The sequence below is a fragment of the Euprymna scolopes genome, chromosome 10 (genome assembly GCF_053919585.1).
Source record: "Euprymna scolopes isolate OS-2025 chromosome 10, ASM5391958v1, whole genome shotgun sequence".
Classification (NCBI taxonomy): Eukaryota; Metazoa; Mollusca; class Cephalopoda; order Sepiida; family Sepiolidae; genus Euprymna; species Euprymna scolopes.
Window position 1 is genome coordinate 69,657,485 of NC_136491.1, and position 17,865 is coordinate 69,675,349.

Here is a 17,865-nt window from a genome sequence, read left to right on the forward strand (position 1 = left end):
TTGAGGGTGCCGGCAATGGTCCTGTTGTCATAACTTGGATCGGTAGAGAGCATGAGCTGTACAACGGCGCATCTCCGATCTCGCTCGTTGAACATTGTGCCAGACATGATAGAAGGCTCCTGTCGCTCTTGGGATTTGTGCTTAACTGGCCAACTAATAGATGGTCAGCAACAAAAACAGAAAACCGGTTTTCAATCAAACGGAAATAGAATCGTCGTCTTTTATTTGGGCGACAATTTTATCGTGTCTACCCTGTATAATGTAACATATAGGTAAAATAATGACTACAATACTACATTTACTTTAGTAGTTTTTTTTTTAATTACCCATTCTGAGTCTTGAATATGTAATTTAACTCGTTATCCAACCCTTTGTCATCATTTAAAGAGGGTCAAAAGTTTAGCGTTAGCAATATTTAGTTTTAGTTACATTCACAAGGGTAAAAGCTGTGGAGTTCTCTTGAATATTCTTTATCAGGTCACTTGTTATTTATCAAGGTCTATACATTACTATTGTTGATCACAAATTAAGACTTAATAAGATTGCCGTAAGTCTGCATTATTAATACGATTGTGTTTTGGGATGTCAATCTTTGCTACGCTTATTAACTTGTGTGTTCAAGACCCTTGACTGTTACTTAAGTTACCTTGTTATATCAATTTACTTATCAACTTTTTCATCTATTTTTATATGCTGACTTGATACTTCATATAAAGTATTTAGATAGAAATTGTGCCAGACAATAATATTTTAAAGGAACTGTTTGCTTTCTAATATCATATATATTTCTAATATTATATATATTTGAATAGTGTAGTTTATATAAATAAAATAGTAGATGACTGTATGTGAAAATCTTCAACCGATAAATTCTTAAACTACCGGTCACATAACACTGAAATTAACAGGAAATAGTAACCATACACCAACGATGGTTTATAATGAGTAAAATCTTTGGATAGATAAGTAACGCGTACAAAAATATGTCGGCAAGTTGAAATGTAAAATGTTCATTTCAACTTGCCGAAATATTTCTATTAGTTTTACGCATGCGCAAATTCAATCATAGCTACAAGTGGTTTCATTTTGAATATATTTCTTATCTACCCGTTGGGTTTGCTCAAACGATAGGGAACGTGGTTGGAAAACTAAATGTTTTGGTTTCGATTCTAGCTGATAGCACCCAAGTCATCTTTTTTAAAAAAAACTTTTGAAATAATAATTATAATACCCAATAGAGAATTGGCCCTATAAAATAAATACGAAATCTGCATGAATTAAAACATATTTAAGCGTATTTTACGACCTGACTTGCCCCACTCCCCAAACTCCTGCTAATTTAACAATAAAGATATAATATAAAGAGTCATTGGACGGACATTAAATATACTACTGATTAGAACCAGTGTTGCGGAGTCGGAGGTTTTGCTAGAAGTCAGAGTTGGATTTAGACTCATAAAAGTGTAAGAGATTTTTAATTTTCGAAAAATCGATGGACAGTTTAGATATTGGAAAACTTTTAAATGTGAACACCCAGAAAACTTAGCTAAAAGAATTTAGAGTAGAAGTGAGTTTCGTATGTAAAATAAACGTAAAATAATCCCTTATTTCCGGGCCATTCTAGCGTTTTACGGTAGTAAACAAAAAATTTGACTAATAAGTAAATACAAGTGATTGATAGTTAGGGCTGGTTTAGATTCAAAGACCGTAATGAATGTGTTGAAAAATAATTGGAGAAAGAATGTTTTGAAAACAATGTGCTGATAAAGAAAGACCATGACTGCAATATAAATACGAATAAAAATAACATCAGCCATGAAAGAATTTAAAATATGTGGTAGAAATGAGTGTCTATGTTCAGATTACAAAATTGACTTGACATCTGTAAGATGAGATAATTCAAAACGAAGAATTGTCAAATTATTCGATGAAAAATTAAAAACACGATTTTTATACGAACTGACAAAATAATTGATATAACCAGGGGGTTTCCCTCGTCAACAAAACCAACATTCTATACCATTGTTGAGACGACTTTTGGTTAAAGTATGACTTTGGTCCTATGCAGTTCTACTAGGTCTCAGTTTTTTCTCCCTTTGAGAATTAGTTTATTGCTAATCATCTGAGGCGCCTCTACTGGGGAATGGAGCTGTCCAAGAATTTTGTCAAGATAGAGTGCTCTTCGTTTAGGGCGTTGACCCTTCCAAATTCCACTCCCTGACTTTTGTGTCACATCATCCCACCACTGGAGAGAGATAAATAGGGACTGGTAATAAATATTTAAATTTATAAGCAGAATCGAAAACAAATAACATTGGTTAATTTTAAATACATTTAAAATTAAGATAAAACTCAAGAAATAAAGTAACGCTTAAATAAAGAAATAGTTTGACTTGGTCTGAATGGACACAAGATAATAATAAAAAACAAAACAAAAAACAAATCCAAAGTGAATATGCGCATGTTACGTAATAAAGAAATTACAACAGTGACTGGAGAAACGTAAAAAACGTAAAAAGTAAAAAGAAACGTAAAAAGTTTTCTTACATTTTAAAATTAAAATACAAAAAGTAACGTTTGGTACCCATGCAGAATAAGGACTGCGCTATCGTCTGAATTTTTCGGACAATTTACGTAAAATGTCGGAAGGAACCGAACGAAAGTTTCATGATTTTTGTTTTTCATGCAAACGCTGGCCATTTTTTAACGAAAAAAAAACAAAAAAAACCAACTATTTTTGTTATTGCAAAGATAAAGTTTTGAAAAATTAATTGAAAAAAAAAAAGAAAAGAAAACAATATTATACATTGAATAATTATTGGACAATTTTTGCAGAACTTTAAGAAAATTGAAATTAAAATAAAAAAAAATCACTCATTGTTAGGTAAGTTTCATGAATAAATATTTACCTTTTCGAATAACAAACAATTGATAGCAAACAAAACGTTATTTATTTATTTTATAATATTTGTTGTTAAAATGACTTTTCCCGGAACACGACATCAACAGCTTCGGTTTAGCTGCTATCTGACGTAATATGGAAATTAGCCAATCACAACGCCGTGCGCTGAGTTTCAACTCGACACGTGTACGCGTGCCCGAGCAGCAGACGAGAATTTCAATTAGAAGAGAAAAAAGTCCACCATTTCTTACATGCAAGTTAGAAAGAGTAGAGAAGATCTAAATAAATAAATAAATAAATAAATAAGAAATAAATTTGACCATCTTGACACAACAGCTCCAGACACCGGATGTCGTAATAGATTTTTGTCAACAGAGGAAACTAATGACAAAATCGATAAAATGTGCAACTTGCGGCCACGATTGCATCTAAGCATAAAAAAAAGAAAAAAAAAGGGAGCATAACAGATGGCTATGGTTGGAGATGTAAGAATGTAAAATGCGGGCGGTAAATAGCAATCTGGACTGGGACATTCTTTGCAAAATCACGACTGAAAATCGCGTGCATAATCAAACTGATATACCTGTGGGCGTTCGATATAGCAACAAATAAAAACCTCCAGCGCTAATGTGGGTTTGGATCGGCGCACACTATAGTCAATTGGAAGAATTTCCTGCGAGAACTTTGCCGGGATTATTTTCTCATGAATCTCTGGCAGATAGGAGGCCCAGGTTAACATTAACCCTGGTTTCAAGCGACGCAAACTTAACGTCGGCAGACTACTCACACTGATTTGAGGTCTTCGGTTGATACGACCCCACCAATAAAGAGGATTTCTTGGTGAACGTACCAAACCGAAATGCAGAAACCCTAACCCTTCCACTAATTAAAAAATATATTCTGCCGGGGGCCACGGTCATATCAGACTGCTGGAAGGCATATAGCAAAGTGGGAGGAGAGGTGTCACCATTCAACGGTGAACCACAGCATTCACTGCGAATCAATGTGAACCAATGAAGGCCAAACAGCGCAACAAACAAGAATGCAGAAACAGCCGGGAGCTTTTGTGACACCTATCTTTTAGAGTTTATGTGGAGGCAAAAATTTGGTTGCGATCTGTTTGTCTCCATATTAACTCACATCGCCGAAAGCTACCCGGTTGGTGAAGAGCTTCCTTACATGTCCGCTACCTCTTTTCCGTCCACCTTATCATCGTCTGATGCCGCCCAAAAGTCTGAGGAAAAAACATCTTCATAAGAGAATTTACCTGGCATTAAAAAAAAAAAAATTTTTTTTTCAATAATTTCCAGTCAGCAAACAAATAAATGAATAAATAATAAATAAATAAATAAATAAATAAATAAAAACAACACCAACCCACACACTTTTGTGTTTCATAAAAAAAAAATACTTGAAAACATAACCCGGCCCCCAATTTTAATACTTTTAATACTTGAAAAAAAAAAAAAAAAGTCAAAAACATTTGCTTAAAATTATTTATTCGGCAAAAATAAAAACAACATTTGATAACACCTATTTATTTGAAAAAAAAAATGCTTAAAAATTATTTACAGGGTAACACAAAAAAAAAACGGGCCCCAACTCTAATTAGGCCCCGTTTCTTAGTGTTTTGTCCGAATGAAATGAAACTTTGGTCATAACTAGTTTATTATATTCACAGCATCACAGTAAAACGCTAGATTCTTTGCCTTTTTTTCTCCGTTCTACAGCATATGTTATAGATGGCCTCCATTTAGCTTTTTTTTTGGGGGGGGGGGAGTCACCCTGTATTTGACACAAAAACACCTTTTACTATTTTCTTTTACGTAGCGTTGTTATGATTTCATCGTCAACGCTCGGCATAATCCGGCTGTGTACATCATGCTCAGGAGAAAGCCGAGCGAGCGCTGAGTTACGTCTAGTTCAAGGACGCATAAGTATTGGTACTTTTTTAATGGAAAAAAAATAGCAAAAACATTGATTAATTTTAATGCAAATATAATTAAAATTTAAAAAGAACAAGAAATTTGGTTACGTAGTTTAAAATTATTTTTCTTTGTGAATTACTTAGACAGACACAATAGAGAAAAGAAACAGAGTCAATACGAAAGTTGGGTTGCTTTTTACACTCGTCATCGATAGGTTTTGAATACGATAAAAACGTCACTATTTGATTCCTGTTATAACTATATAGAAACTATGATTCCAGAAGCTTTGATTCAAAACATATACATCTTAAAATAAAAACGTGTTCCTAGCTATTAATAAATAAGAAACTCGGGTAACGTTGGGTACCTTTGCTACTTTTAAATATTTTCGTTAGTCATTTGTAGCTTTTCGTTTATTATGGTCGTTACTAAAAGGTACTAGGCTGTTGGTATAAATGTAGAATAGTTATCTAACGGAGATTCCCGAGTTCTGCCGATAAATTATGAACTTTGTCGAGAAATGCAGACGATAAATTATGGAGACAGATATTTGAAAAACTTGACTCTTTCGTCAGTTTACTTTGTAGATTTATGATTTTTCCATGTTTTCAAACCAATAATATCGTTCACTTCCTCCTACTCTCCTTCTTCCCTTTCTTCTTCCCCCTTCTAATATTTCGTAAATATGCCTAATTCCAATTTATCGACTTTCCTTTTCCATTCAGTGTTCCTGCTCCACCCTATAACAAAAAGAACTTGAACCCTACCGCACAGTCTATTGACCCCGGGAACTTGAATTAACATTAACCCTAAGTTCAAGTGGAAACAGAGCTTTCTTCTCCCAAAAGATGGAAGAATAATAAATTAAAACTATAGAAGAAATATTATTGGCTCCAGACTTCCATTTGCCGTCTACCCTCACTCAAAAACAAACATGGCAATTGCACACTAAGTAATCAGGAGAAAACGAAGCGATTAAACCTGACGTAGTGATATGGGACAAGATGAAGAAAGTACCAACCTTAGTGGAAGTCAGTGTACCTAAGAATGTTAGCTTAAATAGAACTGAGTCGTAGACGATAAAATATTAAGGTCTTATGTGCGATATGAAAAGTAACTGAAAACTTAGGAATATCTCCATTATTCCTGTAATTATAGGAACAAACGAACTCATGAAAAAGAATTGAAAAAAAAAAAACCCTGGCGAATATGCTCAGTAAACCAAATGGGGGTGACGGTGGCTAAGTGGTTAACGACACGGATTGGGTGGACCAAGTCCAAACCCACTTCATTTCACAGAAACACTTTCATGAAACCCTAACACTTTATCTTGTGTCTAACCGCCTAAAGCGGAGGTAAATAAAAATACCATGTGAACTAAGTGCAAAAGGAATGCAAACAATTGCACTTAAAGGGACGATTTGAATCTTTAAAAGATTTCCCAGTTGAAGTTTCTGAAATAGCGAGTCAATGTCTAGTATCTGATAGAATGTCCCGGAAATATATAAATGATAGATAAAATGACCAGGAAATTAAAAAAAGAAAGAAAAGAAAAGCTAACTCAAGCGTACGGGTAGCTACGTGAGATTTACACTCTATCTACCCAAAAAATAAAAAATAAACACTCCCGTCGTAGTGGAACCTGAGCAGCAGCAAAAACCGACGCATAGATATACAACTTCATGTCGTTCACATGGAAGATGTTACTTAATTGGTACTTGTGCATAATTTGAACCAGACGTAACTCAGCGTCTGGTCGGCTTTACTCGGTATATGACGTCATGCGCTCGGGTTTGATTGTAATGTGACGTAAAACGTCTATCAGCCAATCAATGCACTGCGTAGTAGCAGACGAACTTTTCGCAACAAAAATTGGAAGGAAATAAAAATAATTAAATTCATTAAGCAGCACACACCTGTAACAGCGTTTTTTTTTTTTTTTCTGAAAACTGTAAACAAAAAAATGAATATCTCCAGCTTGGAAAAATGTTTGATGACACCGGAAAAAGCGATCTCATATTGTCAAGAAAAAAAAATTGCGTAAAAAAAGACAAAAAAAAAACCAACAAAAAAAAGAAAAAAAAAGAAAAGAAAACTGCGTTTCCTGTAGCGAGAAGAAGTGCATCATCGCCAAAAGAAGATCTGAATGGAATGGATGTGGGTGGAAATGCACGCACACGCAATGTACCCCCAACCTTCCATGTTAAAAACGGCTTTCAGAATAAACACCCCGAACCTATCCATGTTAACAAGAGCGGCTTTCTGAATAGAAACCCCTTCCCATTTTAAGAACCAACATTAGTGAAAAAAAAAAAAAAAAAAAAACCCACATAATTTATTAATCTTTTTCTTGAAACAAAAAAAAAAAAAGTTTCTTTAATTTTTATACAAAAACTTTTAAAATAATTTTTAAAAAAACTTTGGTTTTTAAACTTTTTTCTGTGGATAAAAAAAACACATTACAGTAAAAAAAAAAACTTATACTATAAAAATAAATAAATAAATAAATAAAACAAAAAACTTGTTACGGTAGGTTATTGTTTTTCGGTTTATTTTTTGTTTTGTTTATTTTTTTGTTAAAATTATGTTTACATGTTTCCTTCATTTTTTTTAGCAGCGTTTGTTACGCTTTCATAATCGGCGAAGCTCGGCCGTTAACATCGTGTTCCGAGCAACGCCGATCGGACGTTGAGTTACGTTTGGTTCAAATTATGCACAAGTTCCACTTAATCTCTCTCTCATCATATTAAATCGATTTGCTAGCATTTGTCGTTCACTGCGCTATTATTAGTATAAAATGCTTCAGTTGGAATCGGAACCTGGATCGTTAATTCCAGTTATCCATGTGGTTTACGCCCCTCCCCTGCTGGGCAGACTCATTAACAAATAATAAAGTGACCGTTTCCTTACCAACAAAACAGAAGAACGGGCAAACATTGCATGAATTAAGAATGATAATGTTAAAAGAAAACGAAAACCGTCTACTGACCCGGGAATTTGAGCTCCTTTTCGCAGGTTACAGAATTGCCGCCTTTCTTGAAGAGTTGAACCCTTGACGTTCTCCATTTTATTTGCCACAAGGAAGACAGATAGATATGGATCTGCTCATTCGATGTTTCTCTTTTTTTTTCCGTAATTGATTAAATAAAAATGATAAAAGATTTATCTTGTCCTTTGGTGTTTTTTGGAAAACGCACAGTTCAATCGACCGTTTTTTTCTCACCCTTATTTATTCATTTAATTTTTATTCTTAGAAATTAAACTTGACTTATGACAATACAACTTGTGTTCTTTGATCTTTTGTATTTTATATATTTTTTTTATTGCAATTTATTTTTATCGGAAATGTTCGACTGCCTGTTTTCCCTTTTTTCTCACTTTCGGGCTTCTGGGATTTTCTTTCCTTCGATTTTTCGAAATATTTCATTCCTTTTATTTCATTTGTTCGCGTGATTAACGTGTCTTTCCTTATTGTTCGTTTGTTTTTTGTCTTGCTGTGGTTCTCTTTTTCTTCTTTTTTATTTCTAATATTAGATTAGTTTTCTTTACGCAAATTCAATCTGGTTTTGTCACGAAAGATTTTTTTTACTTTTTTTTTTTCACTTTTCGAAAACAATAAAAAAGTTCCGTTCAGTGTCAGACATATTTTCCACACACAACAAAACAAAACAATCAGCGTATAACAGTTTTTGTTTTACGTCTTCTTTTAAAGACTTAAAATTATTCAAGGACTGTTCGAAAGGAAAAAAAAAAACGAAAGAAAGGAAAGCAGACACTGAATGAAATATGAGGTCGCTTGATCGTTGGAGCGTTGCGCGTCTTTAGCGACGCCGTTACTAAGGGCGTGATTTGTTTCCATGCACTTGACGTGTTTATCCAATAAGAAACGAGCTTGTCATAGATTTAACGGCGGGGAAACGTAAATTGAATACGTACTATTGCCATTCATATCCGAAAGCGGATAAAGTTTGATTCAACCTCATCACAGGAATCCTGATGCTATCGGAAAAGAAAAAAGGCAACTCTTACATAATAACACTTTATACTATTTAGTTTCTTTAAATCTAATGATTAAAAATTAATATTATTAGTCGGTAACACATTTTTTTTTATCAATAATATATTTAGACTTAAGTGTGGCAAGACATTTTGAACGATACGTTAACGTTGCATATCTGGGCGGCCTTAACTGAAAACCACTTGCAACGATGGGGGTGAAGCTGTCTAAAGTGCCTGGTGGTGTGAAAGCCCAGGCGAACACGGTTGGCAAAAAACTTTACAAACTGGTCGATCTGAAGGGCGGCGGCGAACTGGTGGAATGCATAAAAAACATGAAAGATTACAACGAATTGGACAAAGTTATCGTGAAGGCCGTGACGCCTTTTCTGTACAATGGAGGCGAAGGGAAAAAAATTCATATCAAGGAATTGATCAAAAGAAGAAACGAGGAAAGGGGCGGAAAGAAACCGATTTATTCCAAAGAAAGTCAATCTCGGAAGAATGGAGAGAAAACAGCAGACGGATACAATAACGAACGTAAGTGAAAAATAGAATACACGTGTGTTTTATTATTAAATATCTAGCATTATTCGTCTGGAGATATATGTCTGGTCGAAAATACTTTTAAATATAGTAATGTTCACAATTTTTGCTTTGAAAGAAAAGTTTAAAATAACATTTGCAATACGAAGCCAATTAAAAACAACTGTTAGCGCAGTAGTGATGCTTTCTATAAAATATACTTCTTGGCGCTGCTTTTCTGATAGTTGTTAAACGGCAAAAGATTTTAACGAACTTAATCATATTAAATCTGAAAAAAAAAAATACCAACAAAATAACTATATAGATGTTTAAACTCTTTTTAAATACATTCACCACCACTGATGTATTCTTTGTTTCATTTTGTTTTGTTTTAGAAACTAAGAAAATCTATTAAAAATGAATGGAATTTCTTTATGTTCTAATAGATTGCAGTTATTTTATGGACCTAGCCGATAATTGCCCCTAGTAACTCTTGATGGAATCGAAGGGAAAATTTAATCGTGTCATTAGATTCTGTAAAAAAAAGCAACTTATTTTCTTGTCCTAACTGTTAACATATCGATTTCTATAACACAAACAAACAAACATTGACTTTATATATATATATATATATATATATATATATATATATATATATATATATATATATATATATATATATTGTAATCAAATCGATTGATAGCTTGCTCCAATTGGGGAACCACTGCGGTGCACCGAGAGAAAGCTTGACATGCCTCTCGCGGTGACCACTTAGTCCACAATACATTGTAGTCAACATTGCACTGTAGAGAACCCACTGTTGATTTTATAAATTTTTTTATATATAATGGCTTGCATTAAAGGATAACATATAAAAGCTAAGTATCATGCTTCAATTGTGCTTTAAAGAGAAACATTCATTTCGAACACGCCCCTGTCGTACTCTTGATTTTATATGTCGGGCATTTCGGTTTGTGTGGTAATAAAACTTCTCAAATGCACTTATAATATGTGCCTGTGCAAAGTTTTTACTTTGATCAAAACCGTCCGCCCCTTTTGTTATCGGATTATTTCGTTTATCGATTATCGATATTTATTGAAGACTTTTCGATACACAACCTATCTAACATTGCCAAGCACATAAAGTACCTTCGTGTGAAATTTCATAAAAATCGACCCAGCTGTTTTCGAGTATATAGGGAACGGATATTCACACCCACATAAATTCCCTTTTATATAATAGTAGACAGATTGATATATATTTATATAATAGTATATATATATATATATATATATATATATATATATATATATATATATATATATATATATATATAATTGATATACAAATTTAAATGTTTTTATCAATGTAATTTTAAATCTTATAGTTTTGTGGTTTTAATATTGTTCTAATATTACGAATATTATTTTATTTTATTTTATCATGAATAATTTTATGATTAATTATTTTATTATTTTATATGTTATTATTATTATTATTATTATTATTATCATCATTATTATTATTATTATTATTATTATTTTACTCTTTTCCTTTTTCTTTTTTCTTTTCTTTTCTTGTTTCTTCTCTTTTTCTCTCTCTCTCTCTAGTTTGATATGCACTTTTTATTCCCCTCTTTTTTCTTCGTCTTCTTTATTTTTAATATATATTAAATGCCGTTATCTTTTTTTATTTTGAATACCACATGATGTGACCTGATAAACTTTGTACTTTAAACTTCAGTAAAATTTTAATTACTGACTGAACACAAGCAATATCGCCTGAAGAGGCTTCTAGTTACTTGTAAGTGGCCAACCGAAACATGCTCATGAATGTGTAGCGACATATTAATGCGTATGTAAAACAAATGAAAAGTATATATATATATATATATATATATATGAAAATTCAAAATGGCGTAATGGAAACATCTTAAAGATATTTGCAGCTTCTCTTCCATTTTTCGGATTTTAATCATGTCAAATCACACTTTATTTCCGTTTGACGGATTGATTGCTGCTATTTCTCCTGATGAGTTAAGGGCATAATAAATTCACTGATTGATATAATAATTAAGTGACTGATTTTGCGTTACGAAACAGATACTGTCAAGAACTGTAAATGTCAACTGAATTAAAGGAATAAATTATAAAATGGTCAACATCATGAATTTTGGAATATAACTTTTTGTCATTTACTCACTATATATATATAATATAAAGCTGAACGTCTGTGTGTGTGTCTGGTCACGAATAGGCTCCTATATGGTTAACTATTATAGAAAACTGATCACATATAATGATAGAATATGTATCAAGACACAGGAATGTGTATGTTTGATCTGGCATAATGATGATTCATTAAAATTGTGGGGTCTGCGCATGCGCCTGCTCCACAAAATATAGAAATAAAAAAATTGAAAATTAAAAAAAAAAACGTTTACAAGTGTTTTTGATATAGATGCACATAATAATACTTTGATAAGTATGTTTTAACTTAAATAGGGATGGTATAATAAAATTGTGGGGGTCTGCGTTCGAGCCTGGCCTCCATAGAATGGAAATAGGCACAAACTTTAATAAAGACTTTTCATATCTATCTGCGTAAGTATACTTAGATAATTATGTTTCAGTTTGAAGAAATATGGTATAATAAAATTATCGGGTGTTTGTTCGCGCCTGACCACCATAGAATGGAAATATGTCACAAAGTTTAACAAGGTTTTTTAATATACAGGGTGGTCACAAAGTCTGGGTACATAATCTACATTTGACCAACCAACTCTGGTGTTCTGACTTCCTTACTCCTCCCATATCTCTCACCATCCCTCAAATACTCTCTGCCTTCCTTGAATCTCTTATGCCACTCAAAAACTGATGCTTGATTCATGTAAGATAATCCAAATCCTGTAGATTATGTAGCCAGACTTTGTGGCCACCCTGTAGATCCACAGAATATTGTGATAAGGGTTTTAGTGTGAACAGGTATCGTATAATAAATTATGGGGTTTATCTATTTTATTTTTACTTTCATCATATTTTGCTTTGGTTTTGATACCCCCAAATTCGAAGCTATCTCTTTACAACCCTTCCTTTTCATAACCTACCATACTTTCATAAATCAGAGTCCATTTTCTGTAGGCTGTTTTTGAACCCAGTCAACGACGGGTACTTTTGCTAGTATATATATATATATATATATATATATATATATATATATATATATATATATATATATATATATACAAGACAACCGGACGTATTTTTTTTTTCATTTTCCTTCAGTTGAAGTTTTCATAAATCAAGCCCCCCCTCTACCTTAAACTCTATATGAGATACATAGATATTCGAATGTTCCATTAAAGATCTTTACCTAACACATACTGAGTTAATAAAGAAGTTGAGAACATAATTTTTCTCTTCACAATTTACCATTTTCATATGTTATAGCATAACTTTCTGTTTGGTCTCTTGATTATACAGGATTCCAAGAAATAATTCATTTAGTCTTGTGGAGTATCCAGCTTCGTGTTGATGCTTTAAGTAACATCACTTGGAGAAATACACCCTTCCTCATAAAAGCTAGTGTGGATTAGCCATACCAATGAGATCTTATTTGGGCTGCGAAGACTGTGTGATTTTTAATATTTGGTCCGGGTTTACTTGTAGAGAAAAGTATTCTCATGCGAACCCCTGTATAGAGAGACTTTAGAACACGAGGATAGAGTCTAGTAGGTATTCAATTTCTCTACAGTAGGTATTCAACTAATCCGTAATTGAATGTGAAATGAGTTGGTACCCAATCACAGATTAGGTGGAGGTCTGCAAGTGATATTTATTGAAATAACGTCTGGCAAACTAATCGTTTTGCGACGTTATTTCGGAAAACAGAAGTAGGTAGAAATGTGCACAATTGGTAATTTCACGAATGCATGACGTCACAATTAAAACAGAGACATGCAGATAAAGGCACACAGTGGATAACTCTGGTTTGATGGATGGCATGGTCATTTTGTTACGTTATCAACTTTTATCCACATCTCTTTGTTTTAATTATGGCATCATACTTTCGTGACGTTAATAACTGTGAACGGTTCTACCTGCTTCTGTTTTAATCGATAACGTCGCAAAACGATAACGTCATCCAGTATGTATGAGGACAAAAAAAGCAAACAAGCAAATACGATAACGAAATAACAAGATCCACAGTTTTAGTAGTGTATTAGATCACGACGTTCACAGGTTGTCTCGCTAAAGGATCTCCCCCCCTCTCTCTCTCTCTCTCTCTTCTTATTTGATTGTATGCACAGTCCCACCGATCTCTTTTTCATGGATGACGTCATCTATTAGTGACGTAATTTTTGTGTTGTCGCAATCCTTTATGGCCTCAATCATTGTGCACAAGGTGCCCGAAGACAAATATATCTAAGTATTATGAAATAATTAGACTTTTTAATCTGTTAAAAAACGGGAAGAAATTATAGCCCGTTTAGTGCTTTATGCCAAATTAACTGTTAAATATTCGTGCTCATTTTTGCATTAAAGACCAATCTCCACTAATCCTTATTAATCTCTAACTGTGCATCGAACGGATACCATAATACTTCACTGTGCCTTATCATAATAGAGATCCGTACAAAATTTCAGCCAGTGCTATTGTGGTGAATTATCCAGATTAATCTGTGCTTTCTTTTCTTTTCAACTAAGAAATTCGTTTTGATTTCAAGTTCAAAGACATGATCAATGGGTTTTCTTTGAAATCGACATTCAAGTGTTGAATTCTCTCCGCGTGTGACACACACATACGCACACACACACACACACACACACACACACACACACACACACACACACACACACACACGCGCACACGCACACGCACACGCACGCGTGCACACGCACCCTCTCTCTCTCTCTCTCTCTCTCTCTCTCTCTCTCTCTCTATATATATATATATATATATATATATATATATATATATGTGTATTTAAAAAAAAAAAGGTTCTTTCAGTCTTTGAAAGAGGTGCCTTCGCGTGAAATATTTGTGGCAGGAGGTGCGCAATCTCCAACCACACCTCTCCTGAGTCAAGATTGTTAAATACCAGTGACAAGCAAAGTGTATGTACAGGACGACTGGAAACAAATGCCGAGATAAACGGAGAGCACATACAGCGCCTAGAATTCCCAAATAGTCACCCATCTGGTGTTAACCAGGCTCAACGTTACTTAACTTCCGTGATCTGACGATCATAACGTGATTATGCCGTATATGTATCAGTGCCATGTAATAATTCTGACAGGAATGTAACGTTTATTAAAACTAATTTGTAATTTCTAGCTGGGGAAGGTGCTATCAATCATTACAATCGGTGGTTGGTAAGGTTTCCTATAATTGCTAAATACAGTAATGTTTCTTGAATTTCGATTTCTTCTTAAGACTCTTACATCTTAGACATTTTCTAGAATGAAAATCATGTAATAGATTTTGATCAAAATTAAAATTGGGTTCTTGACGCAAGGTTTAGTGCCATTTTATCATGAATTTAATCTCTGTAAGGGGGCATAAAAATGTTGCAAAACTGTTCTATTTAAGGAATTCATTTTACCCGTCTCGGGACATGTATTTTTCTTGTTTGATATAAAGACAACACGGAAGAAACAATAATTTGTAAGAATCTAACGCAGGTTTCATCGTTAGAGTTTCCTGAACATAAATCTTTATTTTTATATATTTGTTTACAAATAAAAAATCCATTTCTAGAAGTTTCTTTTTCTGTTGTTGTGCAGGAAGAGGTTAATTTTTGTAAATTTCACAGTAAAACGTTGTAGCCTTTATGTAGCCTCAACATGGCGATAATTGGAAATCCTTAATTTATTTCATCATTTTATGAGCATGCACATCTTTCTTATACCAGACACTTGAATAATAATTGAAATTTATCAGAAAACCCGACTTTTAAAATATCTACCGTAATTTTCTTCAAACGTTTGTGACACGACAAGAATATACTAAAAAGCAGTTCTGAAGAATGAATAAATTATGAAACTGCAGTAAAATGTTTTATTTATTTATCTTACTTCAATTCAATCCAAACAGACTGGAGCATTAGGAACCAGATTTATAAGGACACCCTAAGTGGGAAGTTGTGCAGTGAGATGCTTGTTCACATTACATTTGAATTACTGCATGTTGGTATAATCGGAGAAACATGGAAAAATGAAGGAATTCCAAAGGTAGGCGAGAAGCTATTAAGGTAGAAAACCTTCCAGCGTATAGGGAACTCGGCTGTGAACAGGTGGGAAGTTTTCGGCTTGTCAGGTTAGTCGGGAGTATTAAGGTTGGGGGGGGGGGTCAAGCGCAGCAAGTTCATCGGAGCACATTTCGTCGAAGTAATTGGAAAACATGCACTTGTATGCAACATTGTGGCGATGGGACCAGGGCCTGAGATTGATAGACAGTGTGGGACTAATTAGGTTAGAGGATCTTTTTTTGACACTGCCTAACATGGACAGACTAGTAATTGGTGCACCAACCCAGATCTTACAACAACACTCTATGCATGAACAAATGGTGACTTGGACACTGGCTGGTGCGTGAAGTTTTCTAGCCCAGTAGAGGGAGCCCATTTTTAGCCGCAGACTTGACAATATCTTCCAATTCATGTTGCCTGTGAATGTTAGGCCGAGGGGTTTGAATGTTAGACTAACGGGGAAGGTGCTATTAACCATTACAATCGGTAGTAGGTAAGGTTTCTTATAATTGCCTAATGAAAGAAGATTTGTCTTCGTAGAATTAATTGTAACTCCATTTATAACGATTTCACTAGACTCTTGGGATCATTTTTTTTTTAAGGATTTGACTATTGCATAGGATATTTGTACGTTCGAATTTTCCTCATGTCGAGAATAGTACTTGGTATCATCTGCGAGTATATCCATCTTGAACGCGATTATATAAATTAAGAATAACTGAAGTCCAAAGTTCGACACCTGTATCACTGTGATATTGTTTAGATGTACGGACACTGAGATCGAACTGAGTCTTTTGGGTTTTTATTTTGTTTTGTTTTAGTTAAGAAAGATCTGATTATATTAAATATTCGTCAATACCGTACAAATTTATTTTCTTGAGAATACCATTCTGCCAGACCCTGTCAATGGCTTTGAATATATCAAGAGCTACCCCTTTAACTTCACCTACTTTATCATGTATATGGTTTTGTGTTCAGAGATGATCGTTAGACATGCACAGTAGAACGACGATTTTTATGTAACAGGACTATCTCTTTGTAAGAATGAAACGAGCTCTTTAGTCAATCGGTAGTGTGAATGCAAACAAATATAAGCATTGTAGTTTCACTTATTTCGTAGCTGGTGTGATAGAATAAAATGTTCCGACTGCAGACCAATTAGTCTGATTTAAAATATCAGTTCAAAATATACGCAAATTATAGACATACTGAAAACCCGTAATACGAGGAAACATATACTTATGATAACTATATATATATATATATATATATATATATATATATATATATATATATATATATAATTTTTTGTGTATTGATATTCATATTAAAAACCTTTTTTCTGTTTATTTAAAAAGAAAATACAACTTTGTCATATATGAGTCGTGGAATTGCATTCATCTGCAAAAGATCTAGCTAATTTGCATATTGTTTTAAACATTCATTTTAATTAATTCCCTACTAGATGATCATCCTTAGTTAACTATTACGTCTAATTATATTCATGTAGATATTCTACATGAGTTATACTTGCGTAATATTCGCGTAAAAAAGTTATAGTAAACACAAACCTCTTTCTTTATATACTTATGTATGCGTATATATATATATATATTTGTTTTAAAAAAATTGCCTACCAAACTCCTCAATTTTTGGTCTACAGACATGAAACTTAATATATAGGGTATTCGAACTCATGCGAAACTTTATATTTAGGTTTTAGCCGGAGAAAAATAGTGCAATAGTGTGAAAATTTAAAACATGGAATTTTCCAGGTGGAATTACGAATATGCATGTGTAACGCAATAGCTATTGGTTCATGTTTTAATTTTTAGCTTTGCTGCAAGCATGTCTTCATAGCTCAGGTATTAACGTCAAAGAAAAAAGTAAATCCTAACCTAAACGTTTTGGCTTTGATTTTCGGTGGTGGCGCGCGAGTCATTTTTTAAAAGCTTTTTAAACCATTACTATGTATTGGGCCCAATACGATATAATAATACGAAATCATCATAAATCAAAATATCATATTTAAGCGTATTTTACGATCGGGCAATGCATAACGACCTGTTAGTATATATATTAGGTTGATGCAAAATTAATGTCGTTTTTTGACGTTCTTCATGTCAAAAACGACATTATTTTTGCACCAACGGAATCTCTCTTCTCTCTCTCTCACTCTATTTCTCTCTCTCTCTCTCTCTCTCTCTCTCTCTATATATATATATATATATATATATATATATATATATATATATATATATAA

The 17,865-nt window shown here is 33.4% G+C and overlaps 2 protein-coding genes across 2 annotated transcripts in view; one reads left to right on the forward strand and one right to left on the reverse strand.

Annotated features, from left to right (window-relative positions):
* The window catches only part of LOC145286079 (ciliary microtubule inner protein 2B-like), a 75,532-nt gene extending 66,890 nt beyond the window's left edge, over window positions 1–8,642 (reverse strand). Inside the window, exon 1 of the mRNA XM_080134749.1 lies at window positions 7,820–8,642. Within this exon, the coding sequence (XP_079990875.1) occupies window positions 7,820–7,896 (77 nt within the window). The 5' untranslated portion in view covers window positions 7,897–8,642. The remainder of the gene's footprint in view (window positions 1–7,819) is intronic.
* A 122-nt stretch (window positions 8,643–8,764) lies between these two features.
* The window catches only part of LOC145286078 (transient receptor potential cation channel subfamily V member 6-like), a 103,678-nt gene continuing 94,577 nt past the window's right edge, over window positions 8,765–17,865 (forward strand). The window contains exon 1 of the mRNA XM_080134748.1: window positions 8,765–9,366. Coding sequence (XP_079990874.1) covers window positions 9,039–9,366 — 328 coding nt within the window. The 5' untranslated portion in view covers window positions 8,765–9,038. The remainder of the gene's footprint in view (window positions 9,367–17,865) is intronic.